Raw genomic sequence first — 18,820 nt, 5'->3', positions numbered from 1 at the left:
AGTAGATAAATAGAAAAAAGAAAGATCAGTCTTAATGAAGCTATTAACAATTTTCCTTATTAACTTTAAGAGTTGTCTAATTATTTCAGCTGCATTCATCAAAATGTCAGCTTACTGTAGGTCCTAATTATACTAAAATAACTATGGGAAATAAAACCTTAAAAGTAAAGATTTTTTCTTTAAGAAGAAAATCAAGATATTACTGCATACCCAAGACATGACTGCATGTTTTTAGAGAATCAGATTTGGAAAAAAAAAAGATATTATTGTCAAGTACTGTTTTAAACATGCAAAGCTTTTGCTCTGTGATGAGTTACTACACACAGACAAACATACCATTGACAGGAATAAATGTGTAAATATATAACATGGAGAAAACAAATGGAAGTTATATAGAAACATCAAGAGAATAGAGAAAGTCCAAATTCCCACAGGGAAAGAAAAACATGCTAGATATTAAGAATGTACAATAACAACAATATGAAGCAAAATGAAGTAGTATTCACACATAAGGATATCTTTGTATTATTTGCCGGGGGAAAGTGTCAGTGAAGGACTTGGGCCTTGTTAATGAGGCTAGCTTAAGATGGGAAAAATCTGTTTTTGTGGTAAGAGGCTTTGGTCCTTATAGGCTGCAGATCCTACATAACAACAGCAAAAGAAAACAGGCAATTTAAGTAAATCAAGAAAAAGCATCCAGAACAGGAAATGGAAAATACTAAATGCAGTCAAGATATACTGTATGTGCAGTGAAGCCTTTATTTAACCAAATTACACAGAACTTCAGAAACATACAGGAACATTCAGGTTCTGCTAAAAAGATCTGTATCAAAAATTATTTCTTACGTTCTTCATGCAGTAGCAGATATTTCCCAAGATAGCTTGGATGCTTTCACTCGATATGTTGCTTTAAATTATAAGCAGATGAGGCTGATGTACGGACTTTTTTGTTAAGTCCCAGTGGGCAGAGTTTGCACATAAAGGTGAGTTTTTTGCTGTTCCTTTGTTAGGTCATAAAACTCTACCATGTGCTCCCCAAAACTGCAGACATATCATCTACTGTCTGCAACATGAATGTCGTGATGTTTGCAGTAGTGAGTGCCATAAAACCTGATGCTATCCAATGAAAAGTATGCTTATCAATTGAACGCAAACGTGATCTATGTGTATCGCTCATTATTCTCAGAGTGAATGTTGCCCTCTTTCATGTTCATTACTTCAAAGCTTATCCGTTCAGTTCAACGGTCACAAAAAATATTAATGTATCCAGTTCATGCACAACATTGCATGTGTATCATGTCAGGCACTTTTTGCCAGATTCGGTAGTGGTAAGCTGGAGGTCTTGTGAGTGAAGAATGAATATAAGCTAATGTGTGTTCTTGTGTGTTTGTGATTCTAAACACAATAGCCTTTAGGGATTTGTACTTCAGGTTTAACATCAAAATGGGAGAAATGTTTCAAATTACTGTTTTCATGTTTTTAAGTATACTGTCTAAAACTTAAAACTCCCTGAATTTCTTCCTACAGTCTCCAAGGCGTCACCTCTCAAGTGGCAAATCCTAAATTGTCTCACAGTTAGAAAAGAAATGTGTTCAAGTTTTTTACCAAGCACAAAATAAATTGCTGTCTTCGTACCCTGCAATGGCTCCAATTAAAGAATCCATCACTTCCTCCTTCTGCACCAACAAGTTTGACCATGGCACTTTACTTCAACATTACTTTAGCTGAGTTCAAAGCTCTATAGCTGGAGATCCAGGCATGAGGTCTCTTTCTCCTTTTGTCCCTATACTTCTGTGATGAGCATGACAGTAAATGTTTTTCATCCTTCTGTAAAGATGTGAGAATGCCTGAGTGGCGATACGTGCAAAGCCCCCGCCAGACTGCTCTTTTGAGTATTTTTCTAGTCAATACTAAGACAAAGGATAAGGGGCAGGGGGAGATTTGTGTCTGTAAGATGCACATATTGATTTAGAAAACAAAAAGCTAAAAGCTAAAACGGATGTAAGAAGATAAAACTATTTTCCCACCCAACAGTATGATTTGTGTCTAAAGCAGCCATTTCACTGAATAAAATGAACAAAACCTTGCCCTACGTAAAAGCAGAGAAATCAACCCCTTTAAACTGAATTTCACTGGAACCCTTCCAGTTTGTATTTATTGTTAGAGTGTGCATCTATGTGTACATTATTGTATGATTTTGTTTTGGAAAGCCGGATTATTCTCCAAACCCTTGTTAATCCATGTAAATTTTAGATTAGTCTCCATCAAAATGGATCCAAACAGGACTTGTCGCTGTCTAAAACCTTTTCTATTTATCTCCTGGAGTTTTGTCAAAGCTTGCAAGCATCTGTTTGTCCATCCATCAATGCATCCATCTTATTCAAAACAAGCATTTGTTTCTAATTTGTTTTGTATAGAGTAGCATTGAACAAATAATATAGACATTATTTTACTTTGACAAAACTGTATATTGCAGCAAAGAGCTTTGTCTGAATGAAATGAAAACCTGACATTCTGAAAGGTTTTAGCCTTGTGAAATAACAAGTACGGTAAATAGGTTATAGCTGACAATTATATACCACTGTCTGACATCCCTGCTTTCAGAGGTCTGTAAACCCCAGCAAATAGGCATGATTCTGTTTCTACAAATATCTTTGGAAGAAGATATTACTTTAAGGAGCTAAATAAGTACCAGAATGCTACCTGTGCAGTAAGTTTAGTTCAAGAACTGTCCTTTTATATCAATGTGTACTTCAATATCATGATATAAGTGGATGCGATTTGAAACAACAGCAACACAGCCACAAACTGCAAGGCCATAAAATCCCAGAGTGGGATAAGCAGATAAAGATGCTGCAGAGTTGATAGCTACCTCAAAAGTTCATTTGACCTTTAGATTAGTTTAAGTACAGTGGACAGAAAGGTCCAGGGGTGGGTTTCATTGCCTGAGCTGCTGTAGTAAAGCAAACGTTGGATTTAGAGGTGCATAGCATCCTGCTTATAGACTCTAAAGCAGTGGAGGTGACTTCCCTAGAGTGATGAATCATAGCTCTCTCTCAAAATGTTGTTGGAGGCTATAACTGATTGGTGCTGTTTCTGAAGAGTTAGGGTCTGGCCCTTAATTCTAGTAAAATTATTTCACAGCTTCAGAATTCTAGAAAAGTTAAAAAAAATGTAGGTCTACCAATTTTAAGAAAATAGTTTTGGTTTGACTCCTTGCTGATCCAACCTAACTCTGCATCAGTTCAGTTCAGAAGAAGTTGGCTGACCTCCAATGTGTGCTGACCGCAACCTGATAGAGTACCTAAATGATTCATTAAAGTTAAGCCTCTGAACCATGCCCTCATATCCAACATAACTTTCAAAACTCACAGATGCACTTCTTGATGGATTGTCATCAATTCCTATGAAACAGGCATGCCCAACCTCGGTCCTCGAGGCCCGCTGTCCTGCAGGTTTTAGAGGCTGATCACAGCTGATTATAATGCTTGCAGTAGACCAAAGCCTTTTAATCAGCTTTCAATTAAAATCAGTTGTGCTGGATCAAGGAAACCTCTAAAATCTGCAGGACAGCGGGCCTTGAGGACAGAGGTTAGGGATGCCTGCTATAAAACACACCTTTTCCAACAAACCTTTGGAAAAGCCTTCCGAGGTTAGTTAAAAGTTGTAATACTCAAGCTATAAAGGAATCAGCTGACGTGTTGAGATGGAGTAAATACTTTTGTCAATATGATGTATGATCTTAAATAAAATTTCTAAATGAAATTTATGTGTGTCAATTAATCTATCTTCTCATATTTCTCATTAATGTCTATGAGAATAAAGTAGATAAAAATTGTTTAAGAAATTACTGTATGAGGTAGTAAAATAATTAAATGAGGGCGATTAGTCATAACTGTGATCTACATTCCTCATTTTAATTTATGAAGACTGAAAACCATAGTAAAAAGACAACTTTTTCACAAACAAACCTTGCTTTAGACAACAGTAACCATTTATGTCTAAGTAAAGAAAACTGCAAAATTCTGTTATTAAAAAAACTTTTCGCAACAAGCCTTTGTTTGTGTTACAGCTGTCACCGTCATATTTGTGTTTCCCTTTTTTTTTCTCACCTCTACTAAGTAGGCTGCATGGCCCTGTGGAAAGACCCGCCTACTTCCTGGTTTCGGGGGATCTGACTTCAGTCCCATCCATTGGTTCCCTCAGTTCCACCTTTAACCAATGGCTCATCACCACCTACAATCACCTCCTTCTCATAAGGAGACCTCACTTGTTGATTGAGGCAGCTTGTCACAGTCAGTTGACTTGTGTGCTTCGTGTGAACCAAACATTGTTGGTTAGCAGCCCCTTGTGTGTTTAGTGAAGTAGCTCACTTAAGTTTTTGGTTACCCATTTGGGGTTTGTGCTTAGTAGCTTGTGTCAGGTATTTTATTGTGTTTTGCGTATGTGCATCTTTACTAGCTTGAGGCTAGAAAGAAGGTGGAGGTAGGACCAGAATCTTCACTGATTGCATCACTGAGTATTTTTTTGTTAGTTACATTAGGTTTAGTGGGTGCTGTGCTCTCTGCGTGTTCTAGTAAGAATCCCCTTTTGTTTAAATCTGTAGTTAGGGACAATCCTCCTTTTGAGGATCTCTTTTATCTAACTTTATTTTCATAGCACCCTCACTGACCCTTCTTTTCTTTGTTTATTGCTTGCTCCTCTTGTTATCAAATAAATCATAATTTTATAAGAACTTACCAGTTTCTGCCTATATGTTTATGCCCCCCCACTTCCCTAGACCAACAGGGGGTTGTAACATTTGTTTCAAAAAACTTCAAACGAGTCATTATTCTCCTTATATAGGTCTTATGTTTTGGGTGTCCTTTTGTTTTTAATCAGCATTTAAATCTAGAAAAAAAAAATAATTGTTACTCTCTGCAAAATTTTAAATGATAAATCATAACAGTTTATCCATACACACTCACACAACAAAATGTGTTCAGAATTGATTGTGCATGTCAGTGGATAATATGTTGCTAAATAATAATGTAGGAGCTCAGTGGGGAAAAAAGAGACGAATTGCATGGTGACCACACCTCCTAAATGTGGATGATGGCCTCCTAATAGCTGCTCCCATTGTTTTACAGGGCCACAGGATGAAAAGGTAGTTAATTACTGAATCAAACTAATCCAGCTGCAACACATCTCTAATAGAGTATGTGCAGCTACGGTTCAAACACAGCTTTGTAGCTCCTGCTTACTGCTGTTGTGTGGGTGATGTTGGTTAGATAATATTGCATTTCCCACATACTGTATGGATTAAATTAACAGTGACTTACAAACCTATTTATGTTATAAAATAACCCCAAATATATGTAAAACCATTAACCCCTGTTGTTGGAGACTGATCTAATTATGTTGACCAACATAAATATATTTCTGTGTCCAAACAAACTACATATATATATATATATATAAGCTCCCTATGTGTCTGCATTTGTCTAAAAGCCACTAAGTTTAAGTTTTTCTTAAAAGAACATAAAAGCTCCCAAAGCCAGTTATACAGGAAAACTGATGTCGTCCTACAGAAGATAAAATGAGTCCCTGGTTGAAAATTGTGTGTCACATGAGGGTATAAAACATGCTACGTGGCAATAGCTTGTGACCCCATTTATGGACTCTCAAAGGGCACAGTGCAGCAGAGCTTTCTCTCTGATGCTTCAACTAAAGGATCCAAGTGACGCTGTGAGTTGGTGAAGTCCACAGCCTGATGGAGAGGCTTGGGGCCTAAGATTTATACTCTTTTTACATCAAACTTCTGCTGTGTAACTTAACCAAACTGCAGAGCCTTCACAAGGATACGAAGACTCCTGTGAGATAATAAAATTCTCATTCATCAAATTGTGGGACATTACAACCTCTGCAAGTCCTTTGTTATGCTCACAATAAATTTAGCTTTTAATCGTTTAAAAATTCAAACTAACAGAAAACAGATTTAATAGGATCCTACTGCCAAAGAAATGTAAGATCTTATGGCAAACTTATCAAAAGAGAAAAGTAGAAAGGAATGTTTCAAGAACCCCCAGTAAAAACTAAAGAAACGAAAGTTAACTAGGAACAAGTGCTGGAGGCAAATGTTCCTCCACCCCAAAGTTAGAATCTGGGTATAAGAGAATAAACTAACCTAAAGCATCCATACTTTCCGATCTGGCCAAAAAAGGTAGAATTTGTTGAGTGATCAGACTAACTGTAGCAACGCAAACTAAAACCAATGTATCAGAATATTGTACCTTCAAACACTTAACCAATATGTCTCCCAAATGCAGGTTTCATGGTACATGTCTCTGTTAATAATTACATACACAGATGTTAACCAATAACTTTTTTTAATCCAAAAAATTGGTTTGAATGGGTTTATTCATCTTTAGAAATTAAATAATAATTTGATAACACCTCTTTGGATGAGGCCAGGTTATCTTTGTCCTATATTAAATTTGCTTCATGATCTGAAACATTAAAAAAAGACTTTTGTACAGTCAATAAAAAGAAGCATAAGTGAGAACATACTTGGATCAGACAAGATGGCGTCAGACTTGGGTACAAACTGGTCGCAGCGTAGTCCATGGTAGCCCTCCTTACATCTGTGGAAAGAAAAGAAGGCAAGAAACAAATTAAACAGTTTGAAAGCACAAAGTTCAGCAGGAAAATACAATCTCAGGAAACTTTCAGATAAGGACAAGTTTAGAAGAGGGAAACCTAGACAGATGAAGGGATGAATAGCACAAAGCCCATATCTTGCTGTGAGCTGGGATGGAAGAGGAGGGAAGACACACGGCAGTGTAGAATAGAATGGGAAGAAAAGACAGAAAGGGGAGAGCAGCTGGGAAGCACCAAGTACTGCCTGCAGTCTCACTGATAGCACATGACAGACAGCAATGCCAGGTCCCGGTGGAAGAGAAGAGGCTGAGGGGTTCTGGCATGATCCAGCCTCCATAAGATCTGCAGCTGAAGGAAGGATGCCATAGCTGGAGCACGTAAATAAACACGTTTCAAGCTCCAACCAAATATTTGCCTTCATTACTAAATAAACATGCAAGGACTATTGGTAACTACAGATTTCCCAACAACTATCACTGAAAAAGTTTTTTATATGTTGGGCTGTATAAAGCTGCAATAACTGTAGATAATGAAGAACTTTAATGCAATGCCTTATAATACAATCAGATTTTTGCTTGTCCCTGCAATACTGCAATCAAACTATAAACAAAGCTCTTATTAGCAAATTATTGTTCCTGAACTTTGTCTTGAACAGAATTAAGGATTTATTTGATGCATTCATCAGTGGCTATAGTGTGAGTAGGGGACGCCTACACCTTTTCAAAAGAAAAAAAATAAATAAATTCTTAACATACTTTTAGTAAATAACTATCTGAAATGTTCCTCTGAGGGGAAACACTCAATTTTGAGCAAAAATACAACATAGATAGCAACCATGGAAAATGCTTGAATATAAAAAAAAAAAGAAACAAGAAATAAATACTGAGATGAAAGGGAAAAAGGAAAAGAATTCAAGATATGAATGTTGTTGTTTATGTGTGAAAACTACAAAAAAAGATTGTGATTTTCTGTTGATCAATTTTACAACAGATTTGCACCTCCATGAAAATACTAAGAATGTTTAGAGTGGCCCAAATTGACACTTATTTTAATCTAAACATGGATTCAAACACCAGTAGAGATTAACTAACATTTTCCTAATATTAAACACATAAAAAGAGTATTTTAAATGCTTTATCGCCATCCTGTTGTATTGAAACTTTCCAAGGATGAGAAAAATCATTAAAGTGCTTCTTATTCCAATAGCTATTTAGATAAAACGCTGCAAGTAATATTAGCTTTTATTCAATGAACTCCTTGAAAAGAAATTATTCAATTAACCTTATTGCATATATGACATAATACAAATTCACCAACAAACTACAAGAGCATTTCTAATTTGGAAGAAAATGTATTACATATTAGGTGTGAGTTCATTGAGGTGTGAGTCCACAGTGATGTCGTAGTTTGCTTAATCTTGACAATAGCTTACAGGAGCCGCTTGTGAATTAAATCCTGGTGATCCAAAGAGTTTCAAGTAAAAGACCTGGAATAATGGGGGAAGTAAAATAATAGAGTTATGAAGTTTGCTCTTTGGTTTCAGGAGAGCTTTATCTGGGCAGTTTGGGAGCACTAGAGCAACCTCTTCATATGGCAGTATACTGCATAACTGAAATTTGAAATTGCCAGGCACATTACTTTTTAAATTAGGTGTGAAACATATCCTGGAATTAATGCTTCAATTTCCAAAACCTCAAACTCTTTGTGTCATTTCATTTCTGCAGTAATAAGGCAAATATATGAAATCCTTCATAGTTTGATGCTCAGGCAACTAAAGAGGGATAGAGACTATATTCTCTCAATGTTTCTCTCTTGTAGGCAGACTTCCTCAGCTTAATAAACATGAAAATTGATGAATGTAAATCCAGTGCATTGAAAAATCTGGTTCTTATTTACAGATAATCAAGATGTTATGTTTTCTATCTAAAAATGTAAAAACAAACCAAACCAAACAGAATTTCATAAATCAGACTCAGGACTAATTGGGTCCTGGGGTCTGATTTATACATTTTGCCTATGCACAAAATCGGTCCAGTAAATTGCAACCTTCAACTTCCATGCAAAGTTTGTGATTTATAGAAATCTAACTTTCCATGAAAATGTACGATCCTTCATGCAAACTCTGACTCATCTGTACGGGTACGTTCTTTCTTTTTTTGGAGAGATCAGAAATTGGTGACACTCAGGTTGTGTGGTGACTGAGGTGGGGAACTGAAGCCAGATTGAATCATAATTTCTCTTAGACATTTCAAATGAAACGATAATCATAGATGGACTTTATCAGATCCAAAAATGCTCTTGGACCTGCTGGACCCACGCCATCCTTGTTGAATACAATTTAAAAAAAAAGAGTTCCAGAACACAGGAACTTTTATCTAGATCTCATTTAACTATGAAAAACAGCAGTAAACAATGTTAACACCTACGACCTAGACATGTATACAAAGAAATGTGTGTTTTTAAATGGGAATTTTGGCTATTTAGTGAAATAACTGGAAACTAATTTAAAATAAATGAGGGTAGCAAGGACAAAAAGCCTGAACTGAACTGTGTAACTTTTTTGCATTTAAATAAAGTAATGCTGTTCATTTATTTATCTTTAAACTGCCGCCTGTAGATTAACAATGGCTATTTCAATGTGATGAAATTATTGGAATAGTGGAAAACTAAAGGCTATTAGACTAAAGCTATTAGACACTCTGCACCCAATTTCTTAAACTGTTAAACCCAACATGAAAGGAAAAATCCACATGGATTTTTTTTTCCATGTGGATTTTTTTCCCTAATAAACTGTATCTAATATTTTACCATAATACATTAACACACTAGGTCGTATGATAAAGAGCTTTCGCTTTTCAAATAGATTTACAAGAGAAAAGAATACAGACAGTATAATTTAAACAATAAATTAACTCAATATATTAGTAATAAAATAATCTCAAAAGCATTTTGGACATCTTCAACAAAAACAAGTTATACTGTTTCCAAAGCACTTTTGTAGAAGCACTGAAACATAAGGAGGAAGAAGAGCCATGATGTTATGCTGCTGTTTCTACATCTGTATTGGTACCATCTTCCTTTTAAGTTTTTTTTTTCTTTATAAGAGTAACAAAATTTCTACAAATTGATTTGAAATGGGGGTAAAATTGGTGATCAAATGATCCCAAACCTCCTTAACCTTTGAGCTTTAGTTTATTTCTCTTAAGAACAAAATTAGAAACAGGAGAAAATGGAAATACAGAAATATGAGGAGAGATATTGATTAAAGACACAGCTCCCTCTGTTCACACACAGAACCTTGTGTGCTCACGGTCATGAAGGCAGATAGAGGTCCATATGACAGGAATACAACTGGAATTGTCAAACTTTATGACAGGAACAAAATGGGTATTTCTTCACTAACAGAAGTAAGGCCTTTATTATAACTTTAGGATGATACCTTTGTTTATAATCAAACTCATCTGGGTATCAATATTGTAAATCAACCTTGAAAACAAAGAGTTCAAAATATAACATTCAGCTAAAAGGAGCATCCATTTTAGAAGAAGACCTTAAACCTAATAGAGTTACAAATGAAAACAAGAAAAAAAATGTATGGATACCTTTTTCAACCAGCGAAAAATGTACATCAGTTAATGTTGTTTTGTTATTTTGAAGAGTTATCCGTATGGCATGTGTCTCTATTTCCAGTTCAAACCTGTGGACCTTTGCAGCATGTTTTCCAATCTCTCTCTTAAAAAAGGCCACTAGAGCAGAAAAAAGGTAATGAGATTATGTGAGATTTTAAAACCAAATCCACCATCTGTTAATAATAGAATGTGCAGCATTTTCTTGCAAATCATCCTTCCGTAAAAAAATAAAATAAATAAATTTACTAGCAGCAGAAATAATTGATTGTTGTGCAAGTAATGTAAAAAAAAAAAAAAAAACGTATTAAAAACCATCTTGTATTTTTCTTCATTTTCTATCAAGTATAATTTTCTGTACTGAAAAGCGTCTCATGGATGATTATTATTGTTCATTTTGCTTTTTGTTATAACCCATGAAAATTACTTTATTGGAAAAATATGCAAAAGACATCTGTTTGGTAATTACATGGAGAGCATGCCACTTAAAATAAGCTCTAATCACCATGAAGATGTCAATTGAAGACCCTTAAATCTGATTGAGCATTTTAATGTGACATGAAAGATGCCACAAGCTGCTTTGAAGCCCTAGTTCAAATGGCAGCAGAGGTTTGGATAAATAATCAGATCCTAAACTACTATGGAATAACATATGGGAGCCTTGGTTGGAGAGATTTGGGTTCCCTCTAATTCACAGCAGTCATATATAAACTTCAAGAACCCCTGTGATTAATTTAAAAATCAAATCTTGAAGTTAATAATGAGCACTTCTCATTTATTTAGTCATAAGGAAAAAAATATACAGGAATAGTAATGAAACGCCTACATTTCAGGGGAAGCATTCAAGACGGACAAATATCAAGGATAAACCAGACCTCCCTCGATGTTGTTTGACTCTGCCATACATCACTTCTTGTATCCCTTGGTGTGAGCACATGCCTTGTTAGTATTCTAAATCGCAAACCCAAGGCAGGATGCCTGTCTGACAATCTGTTTCGTCTATGGTAGCTTTCTGTTTGTCTGTCTTGATCCCTCTGGAAACCCCCACCTCCCCCTACCCATCTTTGTGCTACTGTAAAATAAGCTCAGCCGTTGCTCAATGTGATGTTACGAATGCCTTGTAAATATCTTTACATGAACGCTGCACTGAATGTCTGATAGGGTGATATGGAAAGCGAGATAAACGGCATCCTTTCATGTGATCCTGTTTGGTTTGTCTTTCTGCAGAGGGTAACAGGAGAGCCAGATCTTGCATCTATGCACACGAGTGTTTCTAACAGGGTTGTTGTGGTGGGGGGTATATATTTTAGTGTATCCAGATGTCAGTGTGGCTTGTGGGACATATATGACAACTTTCTCTCATGTGTGGATTTATATCCTGTTGTGCCCCCCCCCCTTCGCAGTTCCAAGGCTGTCATTGCAGCTCGCTGAACATGTAACACATGTTCCATTCACAGAGTAAACACACCGCTGTCTGGGGGTAATAGAGGGGTGGGCAGCTCTTTTTCATGACAAGTCACCATCCTGCCAGTTAATTAGTGCAGGGGCGAATGGAGGATAGTTTGACTGCAAGCGAGGGAAATAAGGAGCACAAAGAGGAAAAACAATAGCAGACAGCATAATCATGTAACCCAAATCTTTATTTACCAAGTAACAAGCATGCAATTTAGACGCCAAGTATTCCTACATACTTACCTAATAAGGCAAAGGGAATAAACTTTACAATACCACAGTGGAACCGATAAGCATGTGATTGAATTAGTGCTTTGCTTCTATTTCTGTATTTTCTTAATATGAAAATTAAAACTTAGCTCTAAAAAGGGGTTAGGTGACTTTAAAATGTAATATTTTTTTTCTTTGGTTGAACAAATAATATAAAAAAAATGTTGGTTGTCATAATAATAATAATTGAACTTCATTTATCTCACATTGGAGAAATTTACATGTATAGGGAGGGCTGTCATTGTGCGGGGAGAAATCAGGGGTTAAGGGCCTTTCTCAGGAACCCAGAATGGATGCAGTGGGATTTGTACCGGGTATGTGCAACCTCCTCAGAACACAAGCACACTGCTCTAACCCACTAGGCAACAACAATAGTATGGAGCTTAACATGCATGAAAATCAAATTAACCTTACTTTGCAGGTGGATATTTTTCTGATTCTTTTCTAATCTATCTGAATGCATTCTTGCCTATGTGTCAACTATAAATTCTACTAAAACACTGCAACAAATATGTCAGAGCTACAGCACAGACGTAATTTTCCTTGTACTCTTACCTAGTTTTGAGGATTTTTTAAAATAAATTTTGTCAAATACTTCCCAGCTCATATATACTAATTCTTACACGTGAAATAAAATATTTATTTATATTCAATTATAGTTTCAAAGCTGTGGTAGTAGACAATACTCCACAGCTTGGGGGTTGATGTTGCATATTTTAGATTTTTCAACACTTGATGTGAATTTATTTATCATTAGCAAGCTTCTTGAACTCTGTGACCGGCTGGGGAAATGATTTAACATATTTTTAAATATATTAATTCAAGCAGAAACACACCTAAAATGTGTAGACATAAAACTCCTCTTGTAAAGCATGATCACTTCCATCTTATAGTTGAGAAATTCAGCCCTGATTATCTCTGGGTAATAATGACCACGTTAATCAGAATCATCTATGAGAAAATTACATAATTATAATAATTATTAGAGTAAATTATCCTCTGCATTTAACCCATGCTCTTAGGGAGCAGTGGGCTGCCATTGTGCGGCGCTAAGGGAGCAGTGTGGGGTTAAGAGTCTTGCTCAGAGAGCCAGAGTGGCAGTCTGGGGCTAGAACTCAGAACCGCAGGATTCCAAGCTCAATTCCCTAAAGACACATTGATTAACACATTTCAAATATGGTTAATTCATTGATATTCATTTAAAAAAATTAATTGGTAATTTTGAAAAGACTCACACCTAAACTAAAAAACTAATAATTGTTTGACAAACTGCAGCAGCTATAAAGGCCTGACTAGGAAGGCAGCATGATCATGAGGCATTTTATAGTTATACTGTATTTCTATATGCCAGAGCTTTGTTTTTGTTAAAAAATATGAGCCGTGAGGTTAAATTTTCAAGTTTAACAAGCCTTAGAAATGAGTTTACTAATACTAATTTTAGTGGTTGAGTCGACAAAAAAGAAGAAGCAAAGTATAGGCAGCCATGTGTTTTATAAAAGCAGCTCAGATATATGAGAGTCTTGGTTGTAATGCACTTGCAAGGTAAAGAAGTATTATTTGAATCAGGCATACAAAATAAGAGCCCTATCGCCTGTTAGTATACCCTCCACTGTGACGCTTCTTCAATTCAGTGGACAGGGACTTTGAAGGATATACAATAATGAAAACAATAATTAAACCCCTCTTGTTTTCTTCAAATGCTTGTCATAGAGATATATCACCTGAAGAATATAATAAACATGACAAAAAAATCAATGACAGCAAACAAGGTGGTATTATTTAGACATTATTGTAGATGGTTATGATAAAATCAAATGATGACAGTATTTGGCAGCAGGGGTCCTTCACTATGCATTTGTCACACTTACACCAAGTCTTTCGAGACACTGCCATGATTTAAAAAGCACGCCAACTGGCAACAATCATGTTATTAAGCATCACTGATGTGGGTGTAACCCCTCATTTCCATAGCTTGACCTGCGAGTCATTCATAGCAAGAAAAGGATTTGCATATGTACAGAAGCACAGGTGCATATGGGATCATGTTAATCACCACATACTAAAATAAATCATTTGGATTTTCCTCACAGGGGGTTTGGTGAATGTTGTATTATTCGGATTTGCTAATTTTTTGAGAAACACCACCTGCTACAGTCGGTAATCTATGCCTTGTGGATGAATACAGTATAGTAGAAGGCAAAGGGTTGTGGCTGATTTAGGAGGCATTTCCTCTCCACTGCTACCTAATTTATACCTCTGGGAAAAATCATTACGAACAACCAAAATCTTCTCTTTTAATAGCGAAAAAGAAAATAAAACCCAGTCAAGGATTTTACTTTCCAGTCTAAATAGAGAAAAAACATATCCCATACATCCTGTTCACAAATAAATGTTTGCTTTTATAGCCTTTGCTGCTTCTCTCTTAAAATTTAACCTCTGGCTAAATTTTTTATAGATGAGGCAATAGTTGGTATGAATTACCTGCAAAGTTGGCTGTTTTTTATTATTAAAACATGTGCAAAGGGAAGAAAATTGCCTTTAGAAACAAACAAAAAAATGCATCTACTGCACACAAATATACAGCTCTCTGTCAGTCATGTGCTGCAAGGCAGAGAAGAGTACCTATTTCAGACATGATTCATTAATTTAATTTGTTGGCTGCCTAGTACAAGTCAGTTGTTTACATATGCAAATGGTGTGCATTCATCATAAGCATGTCTTGAGTAAAATGTTTACTCTAGGTATAGTAAAACAAACAAATTGTTGTCAGTTATTATAGTATTCAAATTAACCTCACAATATCGCAAAAATCATTAATTCTCATAATCTTAAAATCTTTGTAAATTATAAATCCTGACCTCCTTACTGTGCACTTTGTATGATAATTAGAATAAGTGTGGGAACATTTCTGTAGCCTCCCTGTGATCAGGACCTATTTAGAATAATCATAAAGGTAAAATAAACATTTTAATTCAAAATGTTACCAAAGGTAAATAAAAAGTTAGTAATTAATTCCGTCATGAAAGAAAATAAATTCTCATTTAACAAATGACTAATTATGATCTAAACTATTTGCATTTCATTTAGCTGAAGGAGATATTTCACATAAAGTTTTACAGCATTTTGATTTGACTGGAACCCAGGTTCACTTCTCAACAGCAATTATCCTGTAACTTATTCATTCATCTTTCAATGGACCTGAATAAAATGGCTGAATCATCATCAGAATCTCATCTAGCTTCACAGAGGCCTGGTAGAGCCATTCAAAGGCTTAGATATGTTGGAGAAAAGATCCTGCATCTGATCCAGGAGATGTTTTTATATATTTATGCATTATCTAAACAAATCTCATAAAGGTATAAACATGAAAAACAATGCAATATAGTCTGACTTGTCCAGATTATTGATGGAAAGAAAGGATCCTTTCTAAGCACAATCTCAGGATTCCTCCAGAAAGTTTAATGGAGAGGTGATGTAAGAGAGTCTGATGAACAGCTGGTCAATGGGTTGGAGTCAACATTCCATATTAAATTCCTATGACCATGGCTGCGTCTGAATGTCCAACCTCTAAACCCCTCAATCACTATATAGAGCGGGGACTGTATAGTGGACTTTATAGTTAACTTGGTAAACTGACTGTTTAGACAGATTATCACTACTTTTCCCTCCCCGTTTTTTACGTGACTGCGGCTCCCCACACAATTCCTGCAGCATCCTGCCCCCAAAACGAATCCCATGATGCCTTGCAAGGAGAGCTCTTGTAAAGCATTCTGGGATATATCCGCTCGCTTAGTGACCAAGAATGATCATTACTTTTTAACATAGATTTTGGGAAATTTTGAGTCCACTATTTTTGTCATCCACTAGACAATCAGACACAGATCACAATATAAAATGGTATAACCACTATATAGTGCTCTATATAGTTGTTAGGGCGGACTTTCGGACACAGCCTAAGATAGACATATCATAATACCAACAAGCTATTGCTATACCCACATGACCTCTTGTGACTGTGGCTGTTTTCAAACTAAAAAGCTGTAATAGTCCAGCGCATTCACATTCCACAATCAATGTTAAAAGATGCAGCTATTCATTGATCTGGCCAAAATGAAATAATACATGAACTTTCAAATGAATTCAAAGGCATTCAGACAAACCCCCCACTGAAATCCTCATAAGGTCTTGTGCTTTACTTTTTTGAAGCTTTAAAAACTTAAATCTTTAGGATAAGCTATTATATTGACAAGCTAATGGTTGGTAAGGAATTTGAAGGGCCCTAGAGAATGAAGGTTTTGTGATAAAAGGGTCAAATCTAAGATGTCCACAGGCTCAACAGCTTATTTTTATATGTGTGGACAGAGAAGTTAATTATATAGTTCAGCATCTGTTATTTTGTAGACTAACCTTACTATTTATAATAAATAAAAATTTACTGAAAACATCAAAATGACACAGAAGGGGTTATGTGATTATGTAGAAAGCTGGATTGTGTGATTAATGTAATAAAAATGCAAAGTACCAGTTATACCAGATGCATTAAGGTTTTAACTAATGATCATGTGATGGTAAGGGCAGAAGAAATGGTAGGGTAATATTGCACTCACTTCTTTTTAACCCCACCTAATCTTGAATTATTTTGAAAATCATAGCCTTAACAGTATGCTGTATTTTTCTCAGCTTCACTTTGCTGTAATTGCTATTGCAATGTCCCCATTTTGCTGCAGGGATCATTAGATTTTCACTGGCTAAGACAGTAAACAACCTGCTGCAGCTTTACCATTCATCAATAAAAAAAATAAAAAATAAAAAATAAGATACACACACAATGTCACTATCAAATATCATCTGAACTAGCTAAATCAATAAAGTATCTTGGTGGGAGCACAGTAAAAAGAGAAAATCATGGCATGCACTGTTTTGGTCTGGTGTTTCCTATCCAAAATGCTTCAAAAAAGTCATTAGGGTCTAGGAGGATAAAGACGTTCCGCCTTATTTGTCTTGCACATCGGCAGCGGGGTTGAACTTAAAAATGGGAGCTGGCTGTTTATCACACAGGCGTGTGTACTGCATCATGACAGAGCTCCTATGATAGGAAGCTGTAACAGGTGCTGTTTCAAAGGACTAGAGATAACAGAGAAGAAGAAAGAGCTGATGGAAGACAGACACAGTAAGAGAGGTGGGATTCCATTGAAGGAGATATATCCCCCTTTATCTTCAGAGATTTAATTTTGCACTTGCTTGCTGGATGTGTACATTTGTTCACATGCATGCAAACTAAAAAACAGCACAGACAAACTAATAAAGTTATTTAAGTTATGAAGAGAATAGCTTTAGACCCTTTACAAAATGATATTTTGGCACCAACTACTTTAGTTAAAATAGATTTTAAGCTTCTGACAAATTTCTATTTAAATTAAATGTATTTGGATCTTAAGTTGGTGAAATATTTCAGTTTATACAACATTATCTTAAAAATACAGAGATACAAGTGGGTGTTAGAACTTAATGTATAAAGTACCACCATGCAGTCTGTATGCCAACTGTTATACTTCAAACAGTAATAATTAGCTAACGATAAAATTAGTTTAGCATTTAAATGCTGAATGCTTGTCCTTATGCAGAAAATACATTACCTTAAATTTCATTCAGGTCAGTTTAATGAAAACAAAATAAGATCAGTAGTTTCAAATATATTTGTATGACACCAAAAGGGAAACAGATTTAACAATTTATGTTAAGTTTAATGATGGACTGAAGTGTTGGTGACTAACTCCCTCATGTGTTTTCTAATACTTTGCAACTATTGCCCTTGCTGTAGCTAAGGGCAAGTAGTGGGCAAGTGTAGTGTGATATACAGTATTTTTCTATAAATGCCTGGGTTCTCTTGTATAAAAATGTTTTGGGGTCACAATAAATGCTTTTTTCAAAGCAGATATTAATTTAACAACTTATTTCCACACTTACCGAATTCATTTACAATGAATCAAAGTAGAGTTTTTAAAAACTTTTCTGCATAGTTTCTGCAAGAAAGGAAGAATAAATAATTTCTGTTACTTCAAATGTTATTTTTGAGGCAGAATTATTTTCAGAAGGGGGAAATCAGCAGCCAAGATTCTGCTCTGTTCTCCCAAAAATATAAATGAACAATTGACAGGCATCAAAGCAACATCTTCCTGGACAACCTGAGACATTTCAGTGAAATGAATTATTCACCAGACCTCTTCAGGATGACAACTGCACAAGGAAGACATCCACAAACCATTGTGCAAGCTGCCTGCACTATGATGTAGCACATTACAAATTTAGCAAGGGTGTCTGAAATGCATCTTAAGAGGACATAATGTGATTGCGAAAGACGATAGGAGAGAATAAAGTCTGCTAGAGTTCCCGATTATCAACAAAGTGTGTAAAAGCTTATCCAACTTAAAACTACTTACATGGCCCTTCAGGACAGATGGTGATAGAAAAGCTAATTACCATCAACTGATTTAATGAAATCTCTGACACTTAAACAAGTAACTTTCATTAACACCTGAGTTAAATTTGTAATGGTGTTTAACATGTTAGAAAAACAACTAAAAGTGTGATGAACTAAAGGAGTGCAAAAGAAAATAAATCTCTTTCCAGTAGCTGCATTTAAAGGGCTTGTGTACATTTTGAAGGTTTTGCTTTAAGTGTCCTTAATCATATGCCCTTTACACAACGCATATGCCCTTTTTTGAAGCTTTGAAAAATGTTTAACAGTAAATAAAAATAAATATGAAAAGAAGCAATGTCTTTGTGTTCTTTTGCAAAATGTAAATAGAGTTTATGTCAGCGGATATATTATA

The 18,820-nt window shown here is 35.5% G+C and overlaps 1 protein-coding gene across 1 annotated transcript in view; it reads right to left on the bottom strand.

The window, feature by feature from the left end:
* nrg3b (neuregulin 3b) overlaps window positions 1-18,820 on the bottom strand; it is a 304,145-nt gene that overhangs the window by 57,272 nt on the left and 228,053 nt on the right. The window contains exon 3 of the mRNA XM_038280578.1: window positions 6,550-6,623. Coding sequence (XP_038136506.1) covers window positions 6,550-6,623 — 74 coding nt within the window. The remainder of the gene's footprint in view (window positions 1-6,549; window positions 6,624-18,820) is intronic.

This window comes from Cyprinodon tularosa, unplaced genomic scaffold (assembly GCF_016077235.1).
Source record: "Cyprinodon tularosa strain WSP-4 unplaced genomic scaffold, ASM1607723v1 ctg161, whole genome shotgun sequence".
In the NCBI taxonomy this organism is placed as follows: domain Eukaryota; kingdom Metazoa; phylum Chordata; class Actinopteri; order Cyprinodontiformes; family Cyprinodontidae; genus Cyprinodon; species Cyprinodon tularosa.
Note: the sequence above shows the minus strand (reverse complement) of the source record. Positions and strands in the feature narration are given on the sequence as shown.